The sequence below is a fragment of the Macroventuria anomochaeta genome (genome assembly GCF_010093625.1).
Source record: "Macroventuria anomochaeta strain CBS 525.71 unplaced genomic scaffold BU25scaffold_37, whole genome shotgun sequence".
NCBI classification, from domain to species: Eukaryota; Fungi; Ascomycota; class Dothideomycetes; order Pleosporales; family Didymellaceae; genus Macroventuria; species Macroventuria anomochaeta.
This window is the reverse complement of record NW_022985398.1, coordinates 132,169-159,783: the sequence shown is the minus strand read 5'-3', so window position 1 is coordinate 159,783 and position 27,615 is coordinate 132,169. Positions and strand designations below refer to the sequence as shown.

At 51.9% G+C, this 27,615-nt stretch overlaps 14 protein-coding genes across 14 annotated transcripts; 9 read left to right on the top strand and 5 right to left on the bottom strand.

Annotated features, from left to right (window-relative positions):
* Positions 1-634: 634 nt before the first annotated feature.
* On the bottom strand, positions 635-2,464 carry BU25DRAFT_375940 (RING-14 protein-like protein). Its single transcript, XM_033704102.1, has 2 exons — positions 885-2,464; positions 635-790 (listed from the first exon to the last, which is right to left on the bottom strand). Exons 1-2 carry the CDS (start codon positions 2,113-2,115, stop codon positions 648-650), a joined length of 1,374 nt encoding a protein of 457 aa, XP_033557581.1. The 5' UTR covers positions 2,116-2,464; the 3' UTR covers positions 635-647.
* A 342-nt stretch (positions 2,465-2,806) lies between these two features.
* Positions 2,807-4,518, top strand: BU25DRAFT_434196 (DnaJ-domain-containing protein; the record flags this gene model as incomplete). The annotated part of the gene is made up of 2 exons (XM_033708847.1): positions 2,807-2,919; positions 2,970-4,518. The coding sequence occupies 2 exons, from the start codon at positions 2,807-2,809 to the stop codon at positions 4,516-4,518; spliced, it is 1,662 nt and encodes a 553-aa protein (XP_033557580.1).
* Positions 4,519-4,661: 143 nt separating this feature from the next.
* Positions 4,662-6,007, top strand: BU25DRAFT_178119 (uncharacterized protein). Its single transcript, XM_033700887.1, has 2 exons — positions 4,662-5,488; positions 5,642-6,007. Exons 1-2 carry the CDS (start codon positions 4,804-4,806, stop codon positions 5,920-5,922), a joined length of 966 nt encoding a protein of 321 aa, XP_033557579.1. The 5' UTR covers positions 4,662-4,803; the 3' UTR covers positions 5,923-6,007.
* Positions 5,951-6,781, top strand: BU25DRAFT_298076 (HET-domain-containing protein; the record flags this gene model as incomplete). Its single annotated transcript, XM_033701943.1, has 1 exon — positions 5,951-6,781. A coding segment is annotated over one exon (831 nt), but the record flags the coding sequence as incomplete, so codon positions are not given.
* Positions 6,782-7,878: 1,097 nt separating this feature from the next.
* BU25DRAFT_350224 (uncharacterized protein) lies at positions 7,879-8,508 on the top strand (the record flags this gene model as incomplete). The annotated part of the gene is made up of 1 exon (XM_033703294.1): positions 7,879-8,508. A coding segment is annotated over one exon (630 nt), but the record flags the coding sequence as incomplete, so codon positions are not given.
* A 2,978-nt stretch (positions 8,509-11,486) lies between these two features.
* BU25DRAFT_414388 (uncharacterized protein) lies at positions 11,487-12,436 on the top strand. Its single transcript, XM_033707270.1, has one exon. The coding sequence runs from the start codon at positions 11,610-11,612 to the stop codon at positions 12,399-12,401; it is 792 nt and encodes a 263-aa protein (XP_033557576.1). The 5' UTR covers positions 11,487-11,609; the 3' UTR covers positions 12,402-12,436.
* Positions 12,437-12,771: 335 nt separating this feature from the next.
* BU25DRAFT_414387 (uncharacterized protein) lies at positions 12,772-13,793 on the top strand. The gene has a single exon (XM_033707269.1). The coding sequence runs from the start codon at positions 13,116-13,118 to the stop codon at positions 13,545-13,547; it is 432 nt and encodes a 143-aa protein (XP_033557575.1). The 5' UTR covers positions 12,772-13,115; the 3' UTR covers positions 13,548-13,793.
* Positions 13,582-14,858, top strand: BU25DRAFT_424898 (uncharacterized protein; the record flags this gene model as incomplete). The annotated part of the gene is made up of 6 exons (XM_033708310.1): positions 13,582-13,589; positions 13,638-13,753; positions 13,799-13,889; positions 14,276-14,298; positions 14,360-14,617; positions 14,665-14,858. 6 exons carry the CDS (start codon positions 13,582-13,584, stop codon positions 14,856-14,858), a joined length of 690 nt encoding a protein of 229 aa, XP_033557574.1.
* Positions 14,859-15,572: 714 nt separating this feature from the next.
* BU25DRAFT_462025 (uncharacterized protein) lies at positions 15,573-17,174 on the bottom strand (the record flags this gene model as incomplete). Its single annotated transcript, XM_033710494.1, has 2 exons — positions 15,573-16,316; positions 17,166-17,174. The coding sequence occupies 2 exons, from the start codon at positions 17,172-17,174 to the stop codon at positions 15,573-15,575; spliced, it is 753 nt and encodes a 250-aa protein (XP_033557573.1).
* BU25DRAFT_414385 (MFS general substrate transporter) lies at positions 17,163-19,056 on the top strand. The gene has a single exon (XM_033707268.1). The coding sequence runs from the start codon at positions 17,201-17,203 to the stop codon at positions 18,770-18,772; it is 1,572 nt and encodes a 523-aa protein (XP_033557572.1). The 5' UTR covers positions 17,163-17,200; the 3' UTR covers positions 18,773-19,056.
* A 24-nt stretch (positions 19,057-19,080) lies between these two features.
* Positions 19,081-19,673, bottom strand: BU25DRAFT_178002 (uncharacterized protein). The gene is made up of 2 exons (XM_033700886.1): positions 19,510-19,673; positions 19,081-19,463 (listed from the first exon to the last, which is right to left on the bottom strand). The coding sequence occupies exons 1-2, from the start codon at positions 19,529-19,531 to the stop codon at positions 19,117-19,119; spliced, it is 369 nt and encodes a 122-aa protein (XP_033557571.1). The 5' UTR covers positions 19,532-19,673; the 3' UTR covers positions 19,081-19,116.
* Positions 19,674-19,986: 313 nt separating this feature from the next.
* Positions 19,987-21,275, bottom strand: BU25DRAFT_414382 (concanavalin A-like lectin/glucanase). The gene is made up of 2 exons (XM_033707267.1): positions 20,791-21,275; positions 19,987-20,701 (listed from the first exon to the last, which is right to left on the bottom strand). Exons 1-2 carry the CDS (start codon positions 21,008-21,010, stop codon positions 20,301-20,303), a joined length of 621 nt encoding a protein of 206 aa, XP_033557570.1. The 5' UTR covers positions 21,011-21,275; the 3' UTR covers positions 19,987-20,300.
* Positions 21,276-21,495: 220 nt separating this feature from the next.
* BU25DRAFT_414378 (purine transporter) lies at positions 21,496-23,564 on the bottom strand. The gene is made up of 4 exons (XM_033707266.1): positions 23,341-23,564; positions 23,202-23,291; positions 21,767-23,147; positions 21,496-21,714 (listed from the first exon to the last, which is right to left on the bottom strand). Exons 1-4 carry the CDS (start codon positions 23,428-23,430, stop codon positions 21,587-21,589), a joined length of 1,689 nt encoding a protein of 562 aa, XP_033557569.1. The 5' UTR covers positions 23,431-23,564; the 3' UTR covers positions 21,496-21,586.
* Positions 23,565-24,725: 1,161 nt separating this feature from the next.
* Positions 24,726-27,327, top strand: BU25DRAFT_414376 (uncharacterized protein). Its single transcript, XM_033707265.1, has 2 exons — positions 24,726-25,348; positions 25,462-27,327. The coding sequence occupies exons 1-2, from the start codon at positions 24,844-24,846 to the stop codon at positions 26,835-26,837; spliced, it is 1,881 nt and encodes a 626-aa protein (XP_033557568.1). The 5' UTR covers positions 24,726-24,843; the 3' UTR covers positions 26,838-27,327.
* Positions 27,328-27,615: the final 288 nt, after the last annotated feature.

The following is a 27,615-nucleotide window of genomic DNA, read 5'->3' as shown; positions in this document are numbered from 1 at the left end:
CTCCTGCGTGAGTTCACAAATGTTAACGAATGTCCTCCTCAATTGTACGTCCATTCACGCCTCTCATCATTCCCAAGAGTCTCGATAGGCTACTTAAGCAGAAGGATGTGCGCCTCGATGTGCTGCGGTGATGCTATCGTAATATCTCCATAGTCGTCCGAACAAGCTTAAACATGTTCATTTCCTGCCGAACAACCGTGCTGCCCATCGAGCAAGGGATCTGTTGCTATTTGCGAGCATGACGCGTCGGAAAGCGGGTGCAAAATAGAGAGATGGCGGATCCCGGTCTACCTCATTACAAAGGACAAACTTTGTCACGACGATAAAGCAATGGTGATGTGAGGATAGTGAGTAGATTGTGTGTTTATATGCTTATGAGAAGGGCAGTAGCTGCACGTCGCTCGTCACTCGTGAGTGGGGGTATCTTAGAAGCGAAATGATGAAAGGAAACACTCCAACCTCCGCCTATGTGCGCTTGCCAACATGCTCGATCCTGTACTCTGTACTCCACGTAAATCAATCAGACCATATGCCTATCTCCAGGTCAGTCACAATTCCTTGGTGTTCAGGATTCTCGAAGACTTACCATAACGATCCTCCCCGAAAGAACCTAGCGAGAGCCTTAGCAAATCCTATTCACGAACACGTTACATGACAACGCACTTTTGATCCGCATACACCTCACCATACTGGTCAACCCCAGCCATGTGCTCGTTGTAGCGCTGCTTGGCCTTGACTTCGTCCGGAAACCATTTCTTCAGGAAGACAGCGAGTTCGTTGTCGAGATTATCTGTGTTCAATTAGCAATCTTTTTTTTTTTCTTCAAAGGGAAGCAGAAGGAAAGGGTGCTCCGTGAGACCCTCAGTCCGTTTGGGCATGCTTACCAGAGTTCGCGTCGAAGACGGTCTTCGCCCTGCAGAATGGACAGTTGTGCTGTTTGTTGTTCTGCATAACGATGAGACACCTGATGCAGAACACGTGTCCGCAGGAGAGTTTGACGGGCCGCCACTCGATCTCGCAGCACATCGGACAGCTGTAGTCGTCGAGCTGCGGTACGTGGCTCAGGATCCTTGTATTGACCTCAGCACATACGGCCTTGGCCAAATGCTCGCTGAACTCTGGATACTCGACTTGTCTTGGGAACGTCCTCTTCACACCCAGCGCCGTGCGCTTATCGAACTTCTTCAGAATCTTGATCATAGCATTGTGGTTTATTTCGCCGAAGCGCAGACCCTGCAGGATCTCACGGTTGATATGCATAAACATATTCAGCGCGGTCATATTCTCCTTCTTCTTGAACTTCTCCACCAATCCCGCTCGCGCAATCTTGTTGCTGAATTCAGCCAGTCGTTGTGTAGCTTTGTCTGCGTTGTGGGATTTGTGGTCCTGCTCCGTGTTGCCGAAGAAAATGCCTTCTTCGATGTACATTTGGAAGACTTGGCGCCAGGCGGCGATGGTTTTCTTGTTGGAGCGCTTGTTGACGTCGGTTAGTTTGGCGATTTGGGAGCCGAGCGATTCGATGGAGGCGTGCATGCGCTTTTCCTCGCGTTCTTGGAGCTTTTCGAGACCGGCGACTTCGGAAGTGAGCTGGGTGAAGAACTCCGTGTCGGAGGTTAGGGGGACTTCGACGGTGCGGTATCCGGATCGTGAGCCGTGGATGGCGGTTTCGGTTCCTGGTGGCTTCTGGGAGTCTGCATCTTCGAAGACTCGCAGATCTGTCATGCCTGTCTCAACGGCTAGCATCTGCAGTTTGTGCTTGGTTTCCTCATCGATACTGGCACTGTCCACATCGCCGTTCTTCTCGTTGACGTAGAAGAGCAGCTTTGGGTGGAAAGGCTTCTTTGCCTTTGGTGACGTTGTTTTAGCATTATCGCCGTTCAAGATGTACTCAAAGGGCCGGTCCTGGTCGCCATCCTGGCCGGCCGAGGCATTGTAATCCTCAACATGCTTCAGCAGCTTCGAGAGAGTGGCCGGGTCAAGGCCCACCTGCCGCAGCTCATCTGTCAGGCGGTTGATGACCTTCTTGAGCTGGCTGTAGGAAATGGCCGAATCGACCCACTCGGGCGGAAATCCCTCGTTCCGCAGGCACTGCTTGAAAACGTGGCCGAACTTCATCACCGGTGCTGGTGTGTGGTGCTTGCACCGTGGTAGCTGGGTAGGGCTGACGACTCAAAGGCGCAGAATGCAACACGTGGTGTGGGGATTGGTCGTGGACCGAGCGATTGCCAGAGTCAAGCTTCTGTCCGGATCTCTTCCGCTGCAAGTTGTTTAGGGCTCAAGCCAGCACCCTGCGGCGATCAAACGTTGTTGCAGGTGCATTCAACGAGTGACAAGGAGGTGACGAAGGCGTCGCTGTTCTGGAATATGATAGATGGTGGTGACTTTCCTGCTCTTTTGTTGGGACTCTTATGCGGGAGTCATGTGGTGCGTGGACGATTCTCGATGCTTGCCTGCCGATAGCCGAAGGAATCTCCAGAGTTCTGTATGACGGCGCAACGCGGGGGATTTGCGCCTTTATGAAGAAAAAGCAACGCACGAGATGCGTCAACGGTGAAAAATGCGCAGGCCATTTCGGTGCTGTGGCTAGGCCAGTCCGGGGCATGTGGCTCTCTCACGCGCTGTCGCCTTGTCACTGTTTGCTCAGGTTTTTCGCCTTTCTCGCGCCGGGCCAATCACTGCACTCGCGCAACGCCGGTTCGAACGGGCTGGCCCTAGTTCTGATTTACATCGGCGACGCGCTTTCTCGAGAATATCTTAGACTGGGTTGGGCCTCTGACGCAGCAACTCGACCGAGCGACTGTTCACCATGGGCGCATCGCAGTCGACCGGAGGCGGGGCAGCCGAGGGGCAGGTTGGTGGGGAAGTCAAGACCAGCTACTACGAGCTGCTCAGTGTGGAGAGGACCGCGACACAGGACGAGTACTGACATCATATCAAACACACGTGAGTGCCTCAGCTAATGCATGCAGACTCAAGAAGGCATATCGCAGAAAAGCACTTGAGCTGCACCCTGATCGCAACTATGGCAACGTCGAACGCACCACCGCCCTCTTCGCTGACGTCCAGCATGCATACCAGGTCTTGTCTGACGAGCAAGAGCGCGCCTGGTACGATGCGCACGAGGCCGACATCCTGCGCGGCGGCACTGGGGAGGGCACTGGAGAGGACCAGTACCAGGGCAGCATGAAGGTCACCACACCAGAGGAGATTACACGAATGATGGGACGGTTCAGAAGCAACGTCCAGTACACGGATGCGCCCAGTGGCTTCTTTGGCTTCGTGCGCGAGACCTTCGAGCAGCTGGCAAAGGAGGAAGAATATGCTGCCGACTACGAGGGCACCAACATACCGAACTATCCCTCTTTTGGCCACAAGGACGACGACTACGAGGGCGTGGTGCGCGACTTCTACGCTGTGTGGGACGGCTTCGCAACGGCAAAGAGCTTCGTCTGGCTGGACGTATACCGCTTGTCAGACGCGCCCGACCGCTATACGCGCCGACTAGCAGAGAAGGAGAACAAGAAGTACCGCGACGATGGACGAAGAGAATTCAACGACGCTGTCAGGACGCTAGTAGCATTCGTACGCAAACGAGACCCTCGATACACGCCCGACACACGATCCGCCGAAGACAAAGCGAAGGCACAACGAGAACTGAGGAAGGCACAAGCTGCGAGAGCGAGGGCGGAACTGAACGCCAAGCTGGAGCGCGAGGCACAGGAGCTTCCAAGTTGGGCTACAGAACGACCAGCAAGCGAATTAGAAGAGTCTGAGGAGGAAACTGAGGAGGAACACTTCGAGTGTGTGGCGTGCAACAAGACGTTCAAGAGCGAGCGGCAATACGAAGCGCATGAGAAGAGCAAGAAGCACCAAAAGGCGCTGAAGGATCTAAAGAGGAAGATGCAGAAAGACAACGCACACCTGGACTTGGATGACTTTGGGGCCAGCATTGGGGTCTTGACGCCTGCAGAGAGTGGAGGCGACGACGCAGTGAGCACGGAGGCATATGTGATGATGGACGATCCTGTGGAAGACCTTACAACGGAGGCAGAGAAGCTTGGTCTGGACGACACACTTTCAGACGTGGAAAGCGAAGCAGAAGCCGGAACTACGCATCCAGCCAACGATGCGCCCAGCTTAGAGAAGGCTGCAGAGGAAGACGATGAAGACGATGAAGACGATGAAGACGACGAATATGCCTCCCGCCCCGCTATTGAAGCCCGCCTCGCCGGCCTTGCATCTACTTCCGTCTCCACACCGCAGTCAGGTACAGAAACACCAGACACCGAGACTGCCGAAGCACAAGCACCGAAGATGGGCGCAGCTGCGAAGAAGCGGGCGAAGAAGGCCGCAAGACAGGCCGAGATGGAGCAGACTGCTGGGGAGCATAAGTGCATAGGTTGCGATGCTTCATTTCCTTCAAAGACACAACTGCACGATCATCTGAAGAAGAACCTAAAGCATGCGGCACCGAAGACTGTCCCGACACCTGGAGGCAAGAGGGGGAAGAGGAAATGAACAGAGGTACGGGCATGATATGAATTATGAATTATGAGCTGCGTTAGACGGGCATACGACAACAGGATACCGAGCTAGACATTATCCCATTGCATCAGCATTCCTATCAAGGAGAGCGCATATGCTGCTCTATCAAGTTTCAGGTTTAGACTTGGCCTCCCTTTTGGGTAATTGCGGGGCTGGAACGTATCCCACTTGCATCTCGTCTCACTCAGCCTTCCACTGCATCATCGAAGAACTACTTTATATACAACCGACGACCTTCAAAAGTTCGCGCACACCGCCATGGACGCTGATCACCATACAGACGTCCTTCAAAGGTTTCTTTCCGCATTTCAAGCGCTGTCAAATTCCGACCAGGCTAGAGCACGGCAGCTTATCGTCAACAGCGATCCCGCAGTCAGCGCCCAAAGATCTAGGAACGACTTAGTCCCCATCAGTCCAAACACAGGGGACACGCATTCATGCCGCATCTGCCAGAATTTGCACCTCACACACATTCTTGATGACCAGGAAGCACAGCTGGCACTGGATGATTTGATGCGATTTGGGACAGAGACATTGCGTCTCACTAAGAAGATCTTAGCTGACAGCAACTCTCGAAGATGCCTCATCGTCCAATGGGCCATTGAATACCTCCATCAATCTCTCGACACGTTCAAGAAAGAGCTTGAAACGAAAAAGGTATCGTCGGCTATGCGATGGTTCGATGGTACGATGAAGTTGTCCGCAGACGATCTTGATTACATCGACCCTCGTAGCGGTGTCTCTGTCCAACTGTACTGGTCTGGACACGATTCTACAGCATCAATCAGGTTCTCTTACGCCGCGAATCCCCATCTGTTAGGTAGTCTCTGGGATGCGTCCCACTTCGAGCAAGAGCTTGATGATACACCTGCTGGCTACGATCGTTTCGTGCGCAGATTTGAAAGATCTCAGCTTATCAGGGCGCGAATATTCACGGCTACAGGCAAGTGGGTTTCCATTGGCTTCGAAGTGCGTGCAAGAGCATGTGGCTTGTGCAGTCTGACTCGACCTCCTCTTTCTCCAGCGATTATCCCATTTGGGATGGGCTATGGGTTCCCAATCATTTTGCAAAATATGAGACTGACCGCTTGAAAAGCCAATCCTATGATTCCAGAAGTACTTGTACGGTCGGAGGTAGACAGATCGGACCTAGGTCCTGGCTTCAACCTAGCCTCGCGATGGCTCGGAGACTGTCAGCTAAAACATGACACGTGCCCTAAGCCATATGGACTTCTGCCAACACGTGTGATCGACCTAGGTACAAGACGACCCATCATGTCAGTCAGCTTGCATTGGAGTGAGGAAGGTGAACAAGGGCAATATGTTGGTACGTTGATTCTCCCTGAGATGACTGTGGGGCAATTCCCCGGTGTGTAGATTCTTCAGACATGATTTGACCGTCCAGATAGCTCTCTCGTACTGTTGGGGTGGGCCGCAACCTATCACCACGAGACAAGACAACGCACAGGATCATACGAATGGCATCGTCTTCTCCGAGCTTCCAAAGACCCTCCAAGACGCAATATTCGTGACATCCGAGCTTGGTATGCGTTATTTGTGGGTAGACTGTCTATGCATCATCCAGGATGATCCAGAGGATGTTGCTCGAGAGATCTCACTTATGGCACAAATCTTCGAACAAGCATACGTCAGCATTTCGGCTGCCAGTGCTGCGAGCGTACATGAAGGATTTCTTGCCAATCAAAACGCACCTGTTGGAACTGCTGTCCCCGTGACATTCAATTTTCCCGACTCGGATATGACCCCACTCTTGATAGAGCGAGTAGAACGAACACGCGACCCTGCAAACGATCCAATCAACCTTCGCGCTTGGACCTTGCAAGAACATATTCTAGCTCCTAGGATGCTCGTGTATAGTACAGAGGAGCTCTGGTGGCAGTGTGAGAGCTCGGTGACCCATTCTAAAGGCCAGGAAGAAGACCTGTACTATTTCTCCTCTAAGCTGGAAAAACACCGGCGTTCACTCGACTACTGGAGGTCAATCGTTCAGGACTACAGTCGACGCTTTCTCACTTATTCCAATGATAAACTCCCTGCACTCGCCGGCATTGCAGCTCGATTTAGCCGGACTTCGAGTGCTCGATACTTCGCAGGATTGTGGGACATCGACCTGCTCGGCGAACTCATGTGGTGTTCCAGTCGATCCGATATCTCACGTCCCGCTACTCAACGTGCACCTTCGTGGTCTTGGGCTTCTGTTGACGGCGAGGTGCATCACAATTGGTGTACTCTAGTCCACGGTGAATACGCAGCTGTTGTTGAGTATTGTCGCACTACACCAGTACTGTTGTCCTCACCCTTCGGGCGTATTGATGTGACGAGATCAGTACTACGGATAACTGGCGAGCTTGCTCCCGTCATCTGGCTGGGAGACAGAAAGTACCTATACACTTCAGTACCATCAGAGCAATCTAAACAATCAGATCCCCAAGACACGCTCATGAGGATCGGAAGGAGTCAAGCAGACGCCGTGGAGGCGCTACCATTCGAAGACGGATACCTGACATTATGGGTAATGCCCATCATGAGGACACCCACACGTGGATTGTTACTACTTCGTCTACAGGGCGATGAGTACAGAAGAGTTGGTATAGTGATACGGATGTTGGATGTGTTCTTCAATGACCACGCCGAAACAAGAACGATTGACATTAGGTAAGACACAACCAATGTCATCTTATGACAGCCCACGAAAGGTGAGGCTCCTCTCGCGGCATGTCTGGTCCATCGTAGAGATGCTGGCGTGACTATTCAAGCACAATGATGTAAGCATACCTTGTCGTGTTTGATTTTTGGTCATTGCATCTAGCTAAGAATAGGTCCCACGCTCTGTACGCAATTCCGTAGATGGCGTGGTTCGCTTAGACATGGGTGTCCGCGAAGCCACTCAAACCATGCTGTTTATGGAAAGAAGAACTGCAGCCCGTCAGCAATATATGCAAGACTGTCAGCATGCGGCTGAGCAGAGAAAATTAGTTCTTAAGGTATAAGAAAGGGTTATCTTGATGTTGGTATCTCCTGAGCTCACAATCCGCTAGGCAACCTTCTCATGGCTGCCAACTCGTACTACAATGCGCATGTCCCGATGGCGCATGAACAGCAGCAGCATCTTCTTGCGCATGCTTCACCTCTAAGCGATCAGTTCAGTCAACCATCAACGCCTCTGGTGCCGCTCCAGCTTGCGACAAAGACCAACTACAATCATGGTCACCATAGCTTCGCACACCTTGGAGACCTCCAGCTTGCCCAACAAGAAGATGCAGTAAGCTCGTGTGCACCAACAGCAACAATGTGTACTGACAGACTCAGCACCTCAAAGCTCGTATCCGGCGCTTTCGCGTTGTATCCCGCACCCTGAGCTTTCTCATCTCCATCGGTGTTCTTGCACCCATTACCATGACGCTCACCAAGTTCCTCCGAACACAGAACGTCTACCGAGACGTCGTACAAGCCGATGGCACGACGAAATCCCGTACCGCCTGGGCACACGACTCCAAAGTCTGGCCCACATACTCCTACTTCGCGGTCGCCGCCATCTCGACTATCCTCAACTTCGCCACAATCTTCAGCTACAAATTCGGCGTCAGTCGCGCAAACAGCGTATCCTACATCACCTCCCTCTTCTCCTGGGGTATCATGCTCGGCAACTTAGTCGTATGGGCTGTCGCAGCGGGCGTGTATCGCGATGAGAAGGATAAGCATGGCAAGAGTAATGATCTTTGGGGCTGGACGTGTAGTCCGGCGGCACAGGCGATTCAGAGGGATTTTGCGGGTGAACTGGATTTTAATGCGTATTGTAATGTGCAGAGTGCGAGTTGGTTTGTGGGGCTGGCGCAAGTTGGAGCTAGTCTGTTGACGGTCGTGATCTATGTTTTGGTGTTCAAGAGGAAAGGGAGTAAGAGGAAGGTGCAGAGGTTGTCGACGATTAAACTTGCGCAATGAGTGTGCGAGGGTGCAAGCTGTTTAATGGGGAGGAACAATCATAAGGATGGGAAATACAGGAACTTGCTCAACTTCCACATAACTTCCCCTTTCCACTGTCCCAGCATGCACTTTCCCTTCTTCAAACTCTCGCGATAAGTACACGACAAGATATCCGAGCAACTGATCTGAACCGGGCACATCAACATCAACTACGGGCCCAAGCCTGACAGTAACGGCGATCCCGAGTTATGCGTCCAAGAAGATGGATCATACACCGAGTGCCTGGTGATGAACCTCCCATTCAACTTCTTTTACGCAGGTCGCCAGTTAACTTGCCCCCTGCATGGCGAGAACCCCTCCGTAGCGAGAAGTCGCTCGTGATTTTCATCGTAACAACGCCAACAACGGCCCATAGGCGCAGATAATCCCAGAATGAAGAGCTCAGATACTAAACCTTGAATTTCACTCCACTTCCTGTATGGACGCCTCCTGCTTCACCTGCAATAGCACTTTCCACTGCGGGCATGCCCAACAGCCTCACTCCAAACAGCCTCGGACCTCTCAAAAACCTCACGCAAGTCGTCCAGAAATCTGCCAAGGTGTAGAAACGAATCAGAAGATCATATTTTGAGCAGAGTACTCAGACAGCTCAGTTCATTGCGCTGCAATGGTGACCAGAAGCCGTACCAAGTGGGGATTGACAACCGAGCGCCCGAATTCTGGCTGTATGGAAAAGACTAAAACAGTATGGCTGTATTACAATGAAGCAAATGGCAGGCTGCTCGGATCGGGCCGCGAGACCAAGGCTTTCTGCAAACATGACTCGCCCAAATGCTAACACTTATGTGCATTGTATACAGTATCATCAAGGGCGCGCTTATTTCTTGTAACAGCAACGTGCGAGAACATTTCCACTCTGTGCTATATTACGTGTTACATCCACATGTTCTTCCATTATCTCCTACCGTGTTCTTGAGCTCCTAATCCCAAGCTATGCCAGCCCGCGTGATGACCTTAAGACTTTGCTAGTTTACATACTTATACTGTTGTCAACTGTTGCTAGAATGAGAACAACCTAATTCTACTCTTGCATTTCAAGCGTCTTAGAATAGTCTCAGCGATACGCACAGATTCTTGAATAGCCCTATCTAAGAACGGTATAGTACGCAGTGTATGCTCTTTCCTACAGAGCAAGAGATTCATCGTAGCAACATTGCTTCTCAAGCAGGTGAGCAAGACTGTATATGCTCGCCACTGTGCTCGCGCCCCAGCACCTTCTCTCTCCCCGCCAGCGTGTGTCTGTGCATTGCTTCCGCCTCCTCATACTTGCTCTGCCGGTCCAGCACTCCCGCCAAGTTGCCCATACTCGCCAGCATGTGCGGATGCTCAGGCTCCAGTACTCTTGACCTTGTCTCCATCATTTGTACTCTTAGTTTTCCGGCCTCCTCCCACAGCCCTTGATTTTTGTACATTAACATAAGGCCAGCTAGGCTGCCTAGCGTATCGGGATGCTCCTCCCCAAGCACTCTCTTTTTCGTTTCCATCAGTTGGTCCTCTCAGTCATGCCCTTCCTTCTGTTTCCCTTGCAGGAAATATAGCTTTGCCAGGTTACCCATGCTAATCAACGTATCTCGATGTTCTAATCAAGTATCCTCTTTCTTGTTTCTACCACTTCTACTTCTAGCTCTTTGGCCTCTTTCCACCGCCCTTGGCAAAAAAAAAAACGTGGATGCCAGATTGGCCATGCTAGTCAGCGTGTCTGGGTGCTCCTCCCCAAACACTCTTTTTCTCGTCCCCATCACTTGCACCCCCAGCTTCTTGGCCTCCTTGAACCGCGCTTGACTCCAAAACACTAATGCAAGATTAGCCATAGATGCCAATGTCAGTGAATGTTCCGACCCGAGGAAGCACTTTCTCTTCCCTAGCACTTGCATAGTGAGATCTTCCGCCTCCTTCAGCAGCCTTCGGGCCCTGTACGTCACTGCGACATTGGCCATAATGGTCAATGTACCGGGCCCATCAACCCTAGACAGCCTCCTGAGCGTATGCAGCGCGTTTGAAGTACTTCAGCTCCGCGTCCTTCACCGCCCTCCAAGACTCAATACATTCGCTACCATCACAATGCTACTTAAAGTTTCCTCGCTCTCTTCTCCAAGCAGGCGTCTCCTTACCTGCAACGACCTTACCGACAACTTCTCGGCATCATGCCAACTTCCCTTTTGCCATGAGTACCACGCCGTATTGTACAACAGTAGAGCCCACTGTCGAAGCGACTCCTCAGATTTGGGTGGCTGCGACAGCGCCGACTGAGCGTGCGGAAAGAGCGCCTGACACCTGGTCCAGTTCGCGTAGTCCCCTGTCGGGAATGCGGTGCAAAGACTGCCGATAAATTGCTGCTTCCGATATTCTAAGCTGTCCTGCTCTTCTAACTATTTCCGCATGGCTAACTGCACGAGTCCGTGCATCGCGAACGTGGTTGGATTGGTGGTAAGCGCGATGAAGGAATAGTTACGTAGCGTAATGATATCCTCGTCGAACCCATCGTCAACGCTGCTTCTCGACTCACTGTCGTTTTCATCGTTGTTTTCGTTGTCTACATGGTTGGCTTCCGCGTGTTGACTCCGTAATACGTCTTCGGGTATGCCCTGTCGGTCGAAGAAGCTCATCAGCGAGAGCAAGTCCACCGCCGCAGCGTGGTTAGTGCAGCGTTGGTCGTAGCGGGTACAAACACTTGACGGCAGTGGCTCTCAATGGAGGCAGAGTTGTGGCCGACCTGCAACCCCTGGTTACCGTCGCCTGCGAAACGTGGTGGTGATGCTGGGGAAGGCCATCGAACATGCCAGCAAGCAGGCTGCGCAGTGTTGAGGGTCTCGCGCGAGATCAGATAGCAGCAGCTCTTATGCATGAGGCTGGGCTGCTGACAGGCTCTGGCCTCAACCCGCGGCCATCGCGCGCGCATCCTTTATAGAGCCGCAGCCCCTCGTCCCCACTGCTGATATTGCTGCCTACATACTTCAACCCAAAAGCAAGGTAGGAACACGCCTCCATATCGCTTCTTCTTACCTCTTCTTCCTTGCTCATCTTCACTATCGTTGTCGCCTCTAATCTAGCGGATCGACATGGCAGAGACAGCTGGGCTTGTTATTGGTGTCGTCGCCCTCGCTGGCCTGTTCAACAACACAGTTGAGTGCTTCGAGATCGTCCAACTCGGCCGCGCATTTGGAAAGAGCTTCCAAACAAGTCAGCTCAAACTTGACAACGCAAGACTCCGTTTGTCGCGGTGGGGCAAGTCTCTGAGTCTGGATGATGTCCGAGATGCGGTATCGCTTCCGGGGCGTTTGGGGTCGGAAACAACCGTCAAACACGCTGAAGCCTTGCTTGGCCAGATCATAGAACTGTTTGCGGAAGCTGAGGGCGTATCGAACAGATACAGGAGTCGGACAGAGCCTGAAGACAACAGCCTTGCGGTATACGATCCTCAGACAGACCTATATCCGGCAGTGGCGAAGCTTCATAACAAGATGCGGCAGCTGGCTATTGAGCGCCAGAACCGGTCTGGCGTACGCCAAAAAGCAAAATGGGCACTGTACCAGGAGAAGCAGTTTCGACGACTAATTGAGGACGTCACTGAGCTGGTCGACGGCTTGGTCGAGCTTTTCCCAGCCACGCAGCAGACTCAGCGCGAGCTTTGTGATAGGGAAGTATCGGCTATTGGAGATGGCGAAGGCATGTCTGTATTAAAAGAGATTGCTGCTGCTCAGGATAGACTGCTGGAGCAGGCAATTACGAACGCGACAGTTGGTGCCGAGAGATCCCACCACATTGTGTTTTCAGGCAGCGGCAACACAGGCCTTCAGCTCGGCCACAACTCTGGTACAATGTCGGGGTTCATGTTCGGAAAAGGTGGCTAAGCATGTGAAGATTAAATAGGTAGTAAATGAGCAGTTCACTTAAGATCCAGACAACAATGCCAATTCTTGCTTTCCTATACGGGAACCTGTTGAAGTGAGTGGATTGTGTTGATTGATCTTTTTGAGCTATTGGCTAGAATCGATCGAGACTATATAGTAGAAGGGGATAGCAGTGAAGGGTTGGGGAAGCAAACCGAGCTAACCGAATGAGCTGGACAATCAGTGCAGCGGACCGTTAGCAAACACTGCAATGGACCGCTAGCAAACAGATGGCGATTGGTGGATATCTTCACTCCCCTCGACAGAACCTTTACATCATATTGTTCAACTGTCCAAGACAACAACAACATCAACGATCAGGCTGAGTGTAGCCGTGTACGCGCGATGGCCGCGGGTTAAGGCCAGAGCCTGTCAGGAGCTCAGCGGAAGCGCCAGCCCAGCCGTGACAAACCAGCCTCGACAGCCCAGCCTGATGCATAAGAGCTGCTGTTCTCTGATCCTGCGCGAGGCTCTCGACACTGCACAGCCTGCTCGCTGGCATGTACAATGGCCTTCCCCAGCGTCACCACCACGTTCGCAGGCAGTAGCAACCAGGGGCTGCAGGTTGGGTACAGCTCTGGCTCTATCCACATTGCCGCAGCTGGCAAGTGCCTGTCTCCGCTCCAACCAATGCTGCGCTGATCACGCTGTGTCCATCCTAACACTCTGACGAGCATGAAAGACTTGACGAGTGTGCTGAACAGGCAGTGCAAGTACGAGGAGACGGAAGCGATGCACAGGCAGACGCTGGCGACAAGAGAGAAGGTGTTGGGGCATGAGCATCCTTCCACGCTGACGAGCGTATACTGCCTTGCTCACTTGCTCGTGAAGCAATGTCGCTACAATGAATCTATTGCTCTGTACGATAGAGCAAGCGCCGCGTATGGTATTCTTCTTGGAGAGGATCATCCGACTACCCGCGCATGTTGCCAACACCGTTCCGAAGCGGTTGCGTTACAAGAGCAGTCTTGGTTTGTACTTTCTCCAGCAGCGCCAGACAACGGCGTAAGCACGCACACTGGCAAGATCTTGAGGTTATCACGCGGGCTGGCAAAGCTTGGGACCAGGAGCTCAAGGCACGATAGGAGACGACGGAATAACATGTGAATGAACGTACCACATAATACAACATAAAGTAGACATGATTTTGTAAGTGACTTACCCACGGCCGGACATCTGGTGTAACGAGTGTGGCAGGTTTCAGATTGTGCAGACGTGTGGGTGTAATGTACCGTGGTATGATTGTGAACTCGAATGCTATTGTTACGAGTGCGATGAGTATTTCCCCATGGGCGGCTGGCAGGAGGTGTATTGTGAGCGTTGCGCGCCGCTAGAGGCACGCTACTTCACTTCTCCAGGCAGTGTCGCAAGACATCATATAGCAATGTGTGACTACGACTTCTCATATGACGAGACAAGTTCAGATGAGTCTATCTGGCACAGCAGGAAGTGGGGTGGAGGGCCTCTGCAGGCGTACCTTCCTCGTGGCGTCAGAAAGACTTCGAACATGCAAAGGCAATGCTCGAAGTTGGAACCATTTATTCGTTAACTCGCCTCGCAACAGGGTTGAGCGCGATTGGATGACCATGACTTTGGCGATGCGGATAGCAATAATCTCCTTAATAGCAAGATCGCCCCACAGTTATAATGGTTGCTGAAATGTACAGACCCCCCTAAACTTGGTTCATTACTGCGACAGGCTTACGTTATGTAAGAACGAAGGCTTCTAAGTAGCTTTTTCTATCTTAATTGTCAGAATTGACAGTCTGGTACATGTCCTGCAGGGCAACAATGTGGTGAACTGCCACTCAATGTGGTGAACTGCCACTCACAAGGCTGTCCACCCTCATGAACCACGGTACGTACCTACTGTACGCATCACTGTACCGAGGTCAGGGGGGTCTGCACATTTTTGCAAGCACCGATAGATGGTGACAAGGGTGTTCGCTTTCGAATCAACAGGCGAGAGCACAGACTCGTTGATTGGGATGGCGCAGCGCTCAGCCACCTATGGTCCGACTTGGACATCGACCATCGTGGAAACTCATCGGTCCAGCATGAGTGGGAGGTCAATGCCAGACCGGATGTCTGGTGCCGGAGCTGTGGTCGGTTCAAGAGTGAGGTACAATCGCTAGGGTCTTGTCCATGCAGCACTGGGGGCGCGTTCAGCTGGCCCTGTAAGTTCACGCCATCGCTGTCCGTACTCATCGCCTACTACTTTTAGGTTGGTCGAAAGCATCAGACGGACACAAATGGAACAGCAAGCTTTGGGAAGACCGACTGCTTCAAGAGTATCTAGAAGGTGCGAACGTGGCGGACTCCGAGCGAGCTCAAGAGTATCTGCGTGTAGGGCATATGCTTCCTAGTGACGGCTATTACCTCGATTGTGGCAAGCTCGAACAGTCTTATGATTTTTAAGCGGAACTGTAAAGGACGGCTGCGCAGGTAAAGATTGGCAGAAAAGATGCAGGACTGGTCCGTAATTGTACACTTAGGAGACAATCCTGAGGTAGCACTTGCCAGCGGACGCCAAGAAATATATTCTACATACCATCATCGCCGTACTTTTTCGTCCTCCAAGCTGCTTCAAGAAGCACGCGATTCAACCTATGAAGAAGTCTTATTGCATTTGTTATCAATGCTACAGGTACAAGCATAAGCAAAAACGTGAAAGCGCCGTGATTATGCTGATCGTCCGGAGCATCGAGACGCGTGCAAGTCTTCCCTTCACTCTTTCCAACGAAAATATGCAATGTCAGCTTTCTGGATCTCCCCGCTTGAACTTCTACTCAACGGGCTGGCTAGTTTGCTGACTAACGCAGTACTTCGGTGTTCATGATTCTCCAAGCCTTTGTTTGTTGTGACAGTGCTTCCACATGACTGCGGCTCACCGTTCGAAAGTGACGGTGACTTTGGGCTCACATAGACACAACGTAGCCCACCCGACACAACTACGCCTCTGCACCCCCAACAAAGTCGATTCCACGCTTTCGCATACTTACCGTCAACTCGCATGCATACCAAGTTGCCATGTCCGGTGATTTTGGCAAGTTTTCCCGAGAGGCGAGAGATACCAGGACTTGTCCAGCTGCTAGTAGTACCTCGGCCGAAGCGCAGTCGCAGCAATCGTACTCACTCTGGGTTGTATGTTTCCACGTTTGCAGAGCACAGCTTTGAGCACAGAGTAAGGAAATCTGGATGTACCAAGAATGCCGGGTTTGAGAAGACGCTGAGCGCGTTCTGAGCGCCTCCAGCTTCCAATGGGTTACCAGCGGCCCTGAGGTCGCACTGATCGTTGTCGAGGGTGTATTGAGAGCCCTCCTGGAAGTCTGCGAAAGCGACTTTGCTGTCACAGTTACCAGTGTTGCCGTTCCCGATAGCGAAGTACTTATAAGTCGCACATTGGATTTGACAGGTTCCCTGAGTGGTAGTGTTCGCGGTGACAGGGTCGATGTCCGAAGCGAACGAAGGCAGGCCAGCGCTGTTAGTAGCAGCCCAGCAGCCAAGGTAGTTGCCAATTGCAGGGGCGGTGCTTCCTCCTGGGCCCGATAGGATGACTTGGGCAGGGGCGTTGCTGAAAACGCTCATTGCGGTGTTCGATCCTCTGATCTCAAGTCTCGCACCAGCGTTGGGGAATGTACAAGCGAATTGGTCGCTGGTGGCGATTGGTGCGGTGCCACTGCACAAGCAGTCACGACCGTATGCGATAGCGAAGTATGCGCGGTTAACACAGGCTGTAGAGCAGACAGTGTCGGCCATGCCGTCATTGTTGAAGACCACGTAGTCAAAGCCGGCGGCGAAGATGGCGTCGTTAGGGACACATCCCACGTTGTCGTACAGCGACGGGTTTGAATTAATTCCTGCTGGTGTCGGTGCCTTTATGACAGTCAGCAGCTGCCAGAGGCAGTAGGTTAGACTGTCCCATGTGTTCAAAGCTATGTTCTGCAAACCTGTAGCTTCTCAGGTGATCTTGCACATTGAAATTGCGCATTCTAGAAGCCAGTTCGATCAGAACATCTCTTCGAATATACGTGTAGCCCTATCGATCTCTAACTCAGGTGTACAGATCAAGAGGGGCGTTCGAAGGCACAAAAGAGGTGTTACAACGCTTCGCCTTGCGCTGTATGCTGCTGTCGTAGTTTTCGACCAGATCGCTCGTTTCGATCTCAGTGCCATATAGAGGCCATAAGACCGTGATGAGAGAATCAACCTCAGCTGTAACGTCGTGAAGGTCTCGAGGCGAAGCAGAACAGTGGCAGCCGCCTTGCAATGAGACCCTCATTGCAAGGCGGCTGCACCAGATGATCAAAAGAACTACTGTGCATCCAGATGAACCATCAGGTTCGCGCGAGAAATTGAGGGACATCAAGAAACATCGTGAGAGAGTGTAATGTCTTGCGTCTTCCAGTCGAATGACAAGGTTCTTCCGGGTGGGTCTTAACTTGCCCCGCCTTTGCCACGGAAAGCTTGATCGCGTTGGCGCGAGCTTGTTAGCGGCAGGTCTTCTCTGCGCAACTCTCCTTTGATAGGTCTATCTGGTGCCCAGCTCGCTGCTCACCTCATGGATCAAGATCCAGACGCGTTGTCTTCCTGCGCGATATCCGCACCGTCCTATCAGTTCAACTCGAATCATTACGAATTCACTAGCAGGGGATAAGCGACTACTGGCGCGGATACAAGAAGTCTCTTCGTACTGAGTTCACAGCTGATTTCCTGAGTGCTCACTGTTGTCATTATTCTCGTTTTTCCACTGCAACTCGATGGCTGCTAACGACCCTGGCCTTGCGCCTCTCAGCGCGCCTGCTGAAGACCCTGTGAAAGGCGCCGTGGACATCCCTATCGATACAGAGACACCGGTTGCGCCCGACCAATTCGACCCCAAATACGAGACGACCAGGAAAGAGATTTGGGCGTACTACACCTACTACGTTGGCGACAATGGTCTTACCCTGTTCAACTTTGGCCCCACGGCTTTCCAGAACCTGATGTATCAAGCCGCTGGGGACTCTGAGATCCTCCACTTCATGGGGAAAGACAGAACTATCAACAGTATTGTCCTTCTTTGCAATGGCATCAGTTTCGCTATTCAGATTGTGGTCTTCCTCATCCTAGGTTCTTTCGCTGATTTCGGCACATGGCGACCAAACATTCTGATCGTACTGTCCATGATTGCCTTCGGTATCGGCTTTGGCTGGTTGGGCGTGCACACTGAGCAAGATTGGCACATTGGTGTCGGGCTCTACATCGTGGGATTGATTGCCTACCAAACAACCATCACATTCTGGACTGCCGCGTTCCCAGGCCTAGCGAGGAACACCAAAGACCTGCGCATGAAGGCTGATGAATTCGCTGACGGACGAATTACGCGCGCAGAGTACGACTTCGCGGATATGATGAAGAGGAACGAGTTATCCAACACGGCCTTCTACGTACAGTCCGTCTTCGAAATCGCCATCTTGGCCGCGATCGTGGGGATCATGTTTGGCCTACACGTCAACGACAGCGAGGCAAACAACAACTGGGGTCTCTCTGTGCTCATCGCTTTCGCTACCGGCGTTTGGATCCTCTGCGCTATCCCCTGGTTCGTCCTGGAAAAGAGGCGTCCAGGTCAGAACCCGGGACAAACGAATATCATTATCGCAGGGTTCAAACAGCTTGGATACGCAATGAGTCAAATATGGCAGTTGCGTCAGAGTCTTGCATATCTTGTTGGCTACTTCCTACTAGGCGACAGTCTCAACACTACTGTGACGGTCATTGGAACTTTGCAGAACGAGATTGTGGCATACAACAGCTTGCAACTCACCTACCTTCTCATTGTCGGTATTGCTGCGCAAGCTGTTGGTATTGGCGCATTCTGGCAGATACAAAAGCGATACGGACTGTCCACCAAGACCATGTTCATGGTGATAGCTGTGTGCATCGTGCTGTTGGATGGCTGGGGCATGATCGGCATATGGACGCAGTCTTTCGGCTTCCACAAGACGTGGGAGGTCTGGGTGTACCAGGCATTCTACGGCCTGCTCGTTTGTCCATGGTACAGCTACTCGCAGACCATGATCAGCGAAGTCACACCACGTGGCAAGGAGTTCCTGTTCTTCAGTTTGTTCTCGATTGTTGGCAAGACAAGTGCCTTCATTGGCCCCTTGGTCAGCAGTGCCATCATTGACGATACTGGCAACAACAGTAGTCCATTTTACTTCCTGTTTGCGTTGAGTTTCGTCAGCTGCGCATGGCTCTACTTCTTTGTAGATGTCGAGAAGAGTAGGGTCGAGCAGCAGGATTTCTTAGAGAGGGAGAAAAGCGGCAAGATGGAGATTGTCAGAGTTTGAGATTTAGTCTGCAGCGAGAAAGCTCTAATCGATCCGATTGTATTGCATGAATACGCACAAAATCGTCAAAGGGGACCATTAGATTATGACGATGTAGCACTCTGTCTTGTCGGAAGTACAGAGAGTGGGCCTCGAGAAAATTCACCTACATGGCAAAACTCCGGATCGCCCTCACTTTTGTTGCGGTATTTTTCAGTCCATGCAAGACCCTATTACCCTTGCTTAGACTGTTCTGAACTAGCACGTTCCAGAGTCAGTATATAGTCGTCTTCTCCTCACTAGATAGCAACTCAGCGCAGTATTCCATCGACCCGATAGTCCTACGTTATTGTTTACCGTAGCTATCAGTATACTACAACGGACCAGACCGCCACAAATTTCGACACTTGTAGGTCTGGCAAAGGCTTACCAATGGCCGCAATTCCTCTTGCATCGAACAAATTTTCCTCCGACTTGAACAAACGCACCCACACGTTGAGCTTGACACAGTCTGGACTATCCCAGCCTTGCTTTGGTATCCCATGGGCCATAGCCACTTTCCCAAATGTGTAGCATGCATGTTCCAAGACAACTTTCACTTTGCTCAGTAGCCGACGTTGGCTCTTTGCGAGCACATACAATGGGTAAAGAGAACGAGCTGTGAACGTCTCCGGAAGCGAAGGCTTTTGCTCAAGTGGAGAAATGGGAGCAGCTTCACGTGTTAACACTGTAAAGTCATTGCTCCAAAAAGAACTCACCTGGTCGTTTCTCATTGTCCATCTGTACAGCAGCCTCTCCCTTGAGGGTTGTGGAAACGTTCTCATCTTGCTCTCCTACAACGACGTCTCTGATCGCGTCGGCTTCTGTTCTTGCTGCTTCGGCTTCCGAGACAGCTCGTTCCGCGCTCTGGGCAGGAGAGACATCAAAAACCTCAGAGAACCGAATCTTTACCTTCAAAGCTGACTTGAAGATCTCTGCTTCTAAAAGCGCTTTGACCGTGTTACCAATATGATCAATATTATGTTCTTGTACCAGCGCCCTATATCCTCGTTTTTAATCTTGCTCCCGTTGATCTTATTGATTTTGCTCCCGCGACACAGTAGAGCATCTGGTCCTTTGAACACGTTCTTGAAAGCAAGATAAACCGCTCTTTCGTCAGGAGGTATCTTGGCCATTTCAAATTCAACAGAAAGAGCAAAAGGCTAGCATCGAGGCATCGATCCAGATATTTTGTACGACGCAATTAGAATAATCTGCGAAACCTCAATTGGTCGCACGCAACCGGAAACTAATCATTTAGTGGCACTGGCTTGTAATGCCGTTGTACTACGCCCTCTTTTGCTACAACGACCCCACCTCCAGATTACGATACTTGGCAATCAATGGCTGCATACCACGGAACACAATCCTCCCCTCCCTCACAGCAGGTCCAGTGTTCGTTTTAGTATCATCAAACTTGAAGATCTCCAAACCGTTGATGTAGAAGCTCGCCTCCCTCTTATCCTTCACAACCGTAATCTTATAGTATGCACCCTGCGTATCAGCAACATCAAGAAGTGGATCCACACCCGGCGCAACGAAATTGAACCCAGTGCTTTTTTTTGAAGTTTGCAACATGGCATTGCCTCTCCTCAGGCCATTTCCTGCGGAAGTAGCTCGCATGCAGCAGCCTGATGTCGCTGGAGTGGTACTGCGGGTAGCTTCCATTGCACGGCTTGAGGCTGGGATCGAAAATGCTTCCACCTGAGACTGATGTTGCACCGAAGAAGAACATAGCAAGTCCGAGCTCTTGAATAGGTTGGAAGTCCCAGGAGATCCTGATGCGGCCAGGAAAAACTTCGGACAGCCAGTAGACGAAGTAATCGTCGATCTTGCCGGCACCGCCGAGTGTGAGGGTGTTGTTGGTGTCAACCAGCACCTTCACTGCGGCTCTTCTTATAGACTCCGCGCCTTCCCATTTCTGGTTAGCGCCCACAGTTCCCTTCCTGTGTAGATAAACACCATGTAGGTAGCTACTAATACATCACGATTCTACTCACATTCCTCCCTTTGATAATTGGTTACATTGGCAGTAACAGGGCCTTCGGTAATCCAGGAAGAGATCGAGGAGCTATTGCTGAAAGTGTTGCGGTAGAGAAGCTTCTCGGCGACCGCGCCGCTCGAGACAGACGCATGATAGGCGGTCGTATTCGTGTAGATGTCACCGTCGTCGTAACAAAGGCTCACCGTTCGGGGGACCGTTCCAGGTGCGAGCTTCATCTCCGCTGACGCTGCATATCGGCAGGAACAGGAACTGCATTGCTCCCCTGGATTAGGCATACGGTGTTATGATGCTGCCATCGACCAGGATCAACGCATCACCCAACGTTCGGGTCGACCTGCACGTTACTGCTGCACGTTGAGCACACACATGGCGTGTTGGGCACGTGAAATCGAAGAATTGGGATGACTGGTCGTGTTCTTCGTTTTCGCTTGGATTTGATCGAGCCATCCCGTCGATCACTTTCGTTCGGTACCGTCTGTCGCCGCTGTTAGTGAAAGTTTGCGAGTCATGGACTACTGAAGTCGCTTTAGGCGCCGCTAGAGTTGCCGCAACACGATACTGCGCGATTTTCGAGAAAAACCAAAGCTGTAGCTTGTGCCGAGCCACCACATATTATGCAGTGCAATGACTTCTTGCTCTCTCATGAATCAAGATCAGTGTGCCTGATGTACGCCGCAAAACATCAATCATGAAGTATAGCTGAGTGTAGATAGTCTTTATTTTTGGGAACTTGACACGTCTCATTATTAAAATGCATGCGATACGCTGATAACAACACGAGTGGATACGACCTATTCTTTAGTTCGAATCTCCGCAGATTGTAGCTCGAACGAGTCATTGTCTTCGGGCCTCCAGAAACGCTTATCGCCCTTGATGGCGCGAATGAACCATGGCTGGTTGCGAGCAGAGTCGGAACGGACTGATGAATGTTAGCATTACGAACAATGAAATGCAGGGATTGGTTGACTTACAGCTCCAGTACTCCTTGTCGTCGTAGTCAGGAGGCAGAAGGCGACCACGAGAGACCGCACCAAGAGCCCAAGTGACTGTGTTGAGAATGGCGTAGCACATGATACCAGCAACCAGACCGTACGCGATGGAGTACGAGAAGGGCATGAACATAAGAGTGACGAAGGCCGGGATGGAGTCTCCAGGGTAGTTCCAGTTGATCGCTGTCATTCCGCGCATCATCATGCAGCCAACGAGGATCAAAGCACCACCAGTCGCCCAAGGTGGGATGGAAGCAAAGATGGGTGCAAAGAAGAGTGAGATGAAGAAGCAGACACCTGTGGTCATGGCTGTCAGACCAGTGCGACCGCCTTCCTGAATACCAGAACCAGATTCAACGAACGCAGTAACGGGCGAGGAGCCGAAGAGAGAGCCAACGGAGATAGATATGGCGTCAGCGCAGTAGGCGATGGTGCTCTTGGGAAAGTCACCAGTGTCTGGGTCAACAACACCTGAGAAACGGGCCATTGAGTACAAGGTACCAGTTGCGTCAAGGATGTCAACGTACAACATGGTGAAGACGGCAAGGATGAACTGACCAGCGACGTTGCCGTCGATAGTGGAAAGAGTCCAGTCCTGAACAGCCAAGATCCTCTGGATAGGGTGGAAAGCGACAACATTCTTGAAGAACTCGAAACGGCTGTCACCAACGTCGCTGTGGGGGAAGTATGTGATGGATGTGTCGCGAGGCCAGGAGAAGATGGACACGAGAGCGATACCAACAATCATGGCACCTCGTACCTTGTAGGTCATGAGCAGTGCGGTCAGGACTCCACCGACCATGAAACCAAGCCACATGGTGGGCGAGGTCGCCTTGTGCGAAAGACATGCGCCAGTGTCCGGGTCTAGGTACTGAGTTGGGCAGCCTCCAAGCTCAAGAGGGGTGGCCTTCGAACCGGTGATGGCACCGATACCAGCAGAGTAAGACAATCCGATCAGGGTGAGGAAGAGTCCAATGCCAGCACCACAAGCTACCTTGATGGAGGCGGGGATAATGCGTGCAAGCCACTGACGAACGCCGAGGAGAGACAGAGCAATGAAGATGAAGCCTTCGACAAACACTGCCATCATGGCAACGCGGTAGTTGATCGGCCCAGTTCCGTGGAAGCCAACAATCTGGTAGGCAAGGTAGGCGTTAAGACCCATGGCAGGTGCGACAGCAACTGGGAGGTTGGAACTGATGCCCATGAGGAACGATCCGAAGGCAGCGATGGCGGCAGTGGCAGTGACAAGATCTCGGTTGACTTCAACAAGGCAGAGGTTGTATTCTCTGTCGTTGAGGCAAGTAGGGTCATTCGCATCGTTACAGACGCATGTGGCACCCGAATCAGTGAGTACAGATGCCTAAACGTGGTGGATCAGCCGCTGTCAAAATTCAGATCTGAGACATTTACTCACGTTGACAGCAATGATGTATGCCATGGTGAAGAAAGTCGTCAAACCGGCTCGCAGCTCGGTGGTGAACCTCGCACCCTTGATTTCATTGGGCTGTAGTGGTCAGCTTTGCTCTTCGTGCTCAGTTGATCACTGGACTTACATGACCAGATCCATCAAGGTGGAAGTAGCGCCCCACAACAGAGCCTGACACAATGTCATTCAACCTGGCCTTATATGCTGCAAAACCCATGGTTGCAGATGTGAAGTGGCAAACAAAGACAACAAGATACGGGATGCTTCAAGTAAGAAGATATGCACAACCTCTAGAAGGTAGACGACCACTGTACTTAAAAGGTCGGTTTGACACCTCACCCAACTAGTCGTAGTAGCTATGAGTAATGTCGGATGTACTCCTTTGGGAGAGTTGACACTCTGCTTGCTCCAACGTACACCATGGTTGCGCACGTACCCGCGGCCTGCAAGCCGTGGTGTTTTTAGTGGCTTGTTCTACATGAAGCCACAAGGATGGAAGGTTTCACTAGCACACGGCGTACTAAGCCCCTTTACCTCATCCTATAGACAAAGCCGCACGCGGTTTCGGCTTATCTCTCCCGAGATGGCGCCACGACTATTGAGGCCCCGTCGGTCCACCTTTTTCAACGATCGTGTGCGCCCGCGGTGTGACGATCAGTTTGTTGTAACGCAGAAACCAGGTTCGCTGTGCATTGAGCTGGCACGATCGCGTGTTTGCTACGACTGATGATCTCAGCATGCCAAACGTATCCGAGACAGCCGTGACGGGCAGGATGCCAGCATAATTGAATGTTCGGAGATGATGAATGAATCAGGCTGCTATTGACAGGGAAAAGGACCTGGACAGATGGCCCAGGAGAGACGCGCATGCATCCTAACAAGAAGGACCGTACAAAGCGCCACTCAGACACGAAGCGGCAGCCGTACTTGGTGAGACCCCCCGCGATGCATTATTGGGCGGGTGGAGCGACTAGAAGCGTGCATTTACAGGCATTGGCCAGTGTTGTTCTGGAAGGTGGCATCATTGCGGGCCAGGGGACTAAATCTAAGCTCAAAGGTTCCGATCAGTCGGAGCCGTTGGTATTGTTGAGTTGGCGAACAATGGAGAAAAGTGGGAGAAAGTGATGATGCCGCCGAAGATCCTCCACTCATGAGGGTCAAGGCACATTAGAGTGGTCTGTGCGACTCCACCGGTTCGCTTCGCGGGAGCGGGAGATGTCCCCAATTCATCCTCCGCGCGCCTGACTGGCTGCCGTGCAACCCTGTCGAGAGCCATCAGGAGTAGGGTCTTTGTTAGCCAATGCGATGTAGGAACGTGCATCCTGAACAAGTCCAACAGGCAGGGATCCTAACGACCCCTTCAGGATTTCTTTCAGGTCGATGGAGCGAGACGCCAACCGTATCGATGCTAGCCATGTTAGGCGCACAAGTGTACGCGAGTACAGAGTCAGTTGCTCCGGCGCCGTGTGCAGCGCTGTGATATGATCCGTGTGATTCCATCCATGTGTGCAACACATGTGCAATACTCGTGCTCTCTGGACCTGTATATGTTGATAGTCAAGATCGCATCCCGCGCCAGCTAGGCCCAAAACCCCATTCACTGTGGTCGATCACATCCATCACCGCCAAAATGTTCCCAACTTTCGACGTCCCTCCCCAGCATGCCGAGACGGTAGGAGCTCGTAAGCACAGGAAGGCAAAGGAAGAGGAGGCCACCAGACGCTCTTCGACTGCTACATCACAATCATCAGGGAGCGCTCGAAGCGTAAGGGCCGAGTCTAATGCTTCTAACAAGAAGAGTGGTGGCTTTGGCTGGTTTGGCAAGAGCAAAGGTGTTCAAGAGATACCCAAGGTTCCTGCTTTGAAGACCAAGATCTCAGAGCCCTCATCGCCGCCTGCTCCTATTGCTGAACTTGCTGCTCCTTCGCCGCAAGAAACGCCGTCACCGGTCGTCACCTCTCCTGCCAACGAACTTGCTCCTCAGGTTCAAGAAAGACAACCATCACAACGCTCTAACCCTGACCTCCAATATCAACTTCAGCAACGCTTCCACGTCCCACCGCCGTTGCAATCACTCCCTCCTCCGCCTACAGGTGCTCTTCCTCAGTTGCCATCCCCTGGTCTGAGTTCACGAGGTACGTGCATGAATCCACTGTCCTGGTCTTATCTTGTGATCTGCGAACGATACGAGGATCCGATAACCCGCGAGTCAAAAACGTTGCTGTGCCTCAGCTAACGCCCATCACAGGAAGGATCGACACGGGGCGGCCCTTACACGATGCTGATCGCATCAAGTCAACCTACTCCATCCTGTCACATAATTCTTACAGCACAACAACAACTTCTTCTGCTCGCACAGGCTTCTCCAACTATAGCGTCTTTTCAGACCCTCCACGTCGTCACGATGACGTCCTGTCAGAGGACAGCTGCTACGGTGACGACCACTCACCTATCTCGAAGACACCGTCACCCATAACTCCACCCACATTTGTTGACAATAGGAGACAACCTCCAAGCCGCCAGAATGCCGACCCTGCATATGCAAGCAACATTCAGATGGAGCCTGTCGAGTCGCGAACTGGCAGCCGCATGAGTGATGGCCCTACCAAAGCTGCTCAAGGGCCCTTTGCGCGTGCTCTGGGTAAGATGGAGAGTGCTGGCGCTCGCATTGTCTCTGCGCGATTGAGTGAAGAATGGGAGGGTCTTGACGATGATGACGAAAGCCTCCAAGAAGTCATCTTCGAGAAACGCCTCTGGGCTTTGACAGCCTACCAGCGCTTGACACAGAACAAGCAACTCCAGTCCCCTGCGCACGACTTACTTGCTAACAGTCGACCGGCCGAGCAGAGGAGGGTGTTGCACCTCCATGGCAACCTTGCTGATGGCTGGGTTCTGGCAACACGCTACCCTGCAGCGACTGTTTACACCCTCTCCTCAGCGAACACCTCGAACCTCCCAACATCACATCCTGCACCATTGAACCATCACTCACTATTCTCGCCGTCCATCTCATCAGCTATGCCGTTCCCAGACAACTACTTCGATGTAGTCGTCTCACGCTTTGTTTCCACATCTTTGCGCAACGACGAGTGGGCCCGCTCCTTCTTCGACTGCATGCGTGTGCTCAAGCCAGGAGGCTCAATTGAGATCCTTTCCGTGGACGCCCACATGAGCGGCGAGGGGCCGCAGCTACAGAACTGGGTCGACGAACATGTCACTTGCAGGCTTGAAGCTCACAACATCAGCATGGTTCCATCTGAGAGCGTCCTCGACACCATGGAGATTGTCGGCTTCGAAAACATTCGCCGCGCCAGAGTCGCACTTCCTGCATATCTTGGCTCTCCTAAAGCGGTCGCTCGAGCAGCACCAAGCAGCAACGGCCTTCCTACTCCATCGCCGCAAGACGTCGTCGATGCAAGCCGCATGATGGCGTACCTGGGACGCCACTTCTACCAGGATCTCTACGGAAAGTTTGTGCGCCTTTCTCAAGGAGAGGAGTGGTTCTGGTTCCGAAAGGATATCCTCGATGAGTGTGAGAAATTCCAGACGAAGATGGTTCTCACGATTGCATGCGCCCAAAAGCCCGGTGCGGCTGTGGGCAATGAAAGCTACCTCAACATCTAGAGGAAGCTTTTTCGATCCTTGCAAACCTTTCATTTGCCTGCATGCTATGGCCAGCATCTGCATCACAATTTCCTGTTTCTGTATGGCACTACATTACGCTCGTTCTACATTTCTACATGATACCACTTATAGACAGACTTTTACTATGTTCATACGCCACCTATGTTCTGGGTACATGTATACCTCGATACCAGTTTAATTCCAAGACTATTTGGTACTTTCTGCAGCTTTACTGCATACGTAAATGCAGATGCTGCTGCAAACTCCATTGCATGCTTTTGCACTACCGAATACATCATCTGGTAACTTCACTGCACTGCAATGCATTCACTACTGCGCTCTCTCCTATCTGGCTGTTTCAGTCTCCCATTACACAATCTATGTTGAGCGTATCTCCCCAAAACGGGCCCTGACGGACAAGTTTCCAGTCCCTCTTTCGACTCTGCCGCCCTGTGTAAGTATCTTCGCCTGGCGCGAGGCGTCTGCACGCCGGACAGCTTTTGCGGACGGCTTAGCGGGAATCCTCCTGTTGGCTCGGACTCTTATCATTCCGAAAGCGGCAGAAATCTGCTCTACCGGAGTGTAGGGGTTGGCAAGCCAGTGCCAGCAAGGCGCAGGCGCAAGCTTAGGCTAAGCCAAAGTCGAACTGCTTTGGGTTGGGATATAGAGTCGGTTTCGATCGTAGTCCAAGCCTCCTTCTTTTTCCGTGCTCGCTACGGAGGGATTACACAAATACTTCGCATGTCGGAGCCTTGGCTCTGACTCAGTGAAGGCGTGC

Bases quoted from the DNA above. Each gene is read 5' to 3' on its own strand.
- BU25DRAFT_414385 (XM_033707268.1), top strand. From the start codon at position 17,201: ATGGCTGCTAACGACCCTGGCCTTGCGCCTCTCAGCGCGCCTGCTGAA.
- BU25DRAFT_375940 (XM_033704102.1), bottom strand. From the start codon at position 2,115: ATGAAGTTCGGCCACGTTTTCAAGCAGTGCCTGCGGAACGAGGGATTT. The intron at 791-884 runs GTAAGCATGCCC...AATTGAACACAG, and splicing joins CGTCTTCGACGCGAACTCTG to ATAATCTCGACAACGAACTC.
- BU25DRAFT_414388 (XM_033707270.1), top strand. From the start codon at position 11,610: ATGGCAGAGACAGCTGGGCTTGTTATTGGTGTCGTCGCCCTCGCTGGC.
- BU25DRAFT_414382 (XM_033707267.1), bottom strand. From the start codon at position 21,010: ATGAAGCTCGCACCTGGAACGGTCCCCCGAACGGTGAGCCTTTGTTAC. The intron at 20,702-20,790 runs GTGAGTAGAATC...AGAAATGGGAAG, and splicing joins CAATTATCAAAGGGAGGAAT to GCGCGGAGTCTATAAGAAGA.
- BU25DRAFT_414387 (XM_033707269.1), top strand. From the start codon at position 13,116: ATGAAAGACTTGACGAGTGTGCTGAACAGGCAGTGCAAGTACGAGGAG.
- BU25DRAFT_414376 (XM_033707265.1), top strand. From the start codon at position 24,844: ATGTTCCCAACTTTCGACGTCCCTCCCCAGCATGCCGAGACGGTAGGA. The intron at 25,349-25,461 runs GTACGTGCATGA...CGCCCATCACAG, and splicing joins CCCTGGTCTGAGTTCACGAG to GAAGGATCGACACGGGGCGG.
- BU25DRAFT_178119 (XM_033700887.1), top strand. From the start codon at position 4,804: ATGGACGCTGATCACCATACAGACGTCCTTCAAAGGTTTCTTTCCGCA. The intron at 5,489-5,641 runs GCAAGTGGGTTT...CCGCTTGAAAAG, and splicing joins GCGAATATTCACGGCTACAG to CCAATCCTATGATTCCAGAA.
- BU25DRAFT_178002 (XM_033700886.1), bottom strand. From the start codon at position 19,531: ATGGACAATGAGAAACGACCAG. The intron at 19,464-19,509 runs GTGAGTTCTTTT...TAACACGTGAAG, and splicing joins GGACAATGAGAAACGACCAG to CTGCTCCCATTTCTCCACTT.
- BU25DRAFT_414378 (XM_033707266.1), bottom strand. From the start codon at position 23,430: ATGGGTTTTGCAGCATATAAGGCCAGGTTGAATGACATTGTGTCAGGC. The intron at 23,292-23,340 runs GTAAGTCCAGTG...TGACCACTACAG, and splicing joins ACCTTGATGGATCTGGTCAT to CCCAATGAAATCAAGGGTGC. The intron at 21,715-21,766 runs GTAAGTCAACCA...AACATTCATCAG, and splicing joins CGACAAGGAGTACTGGAGCT to TCCGTTCCGACTCTGCTCGC.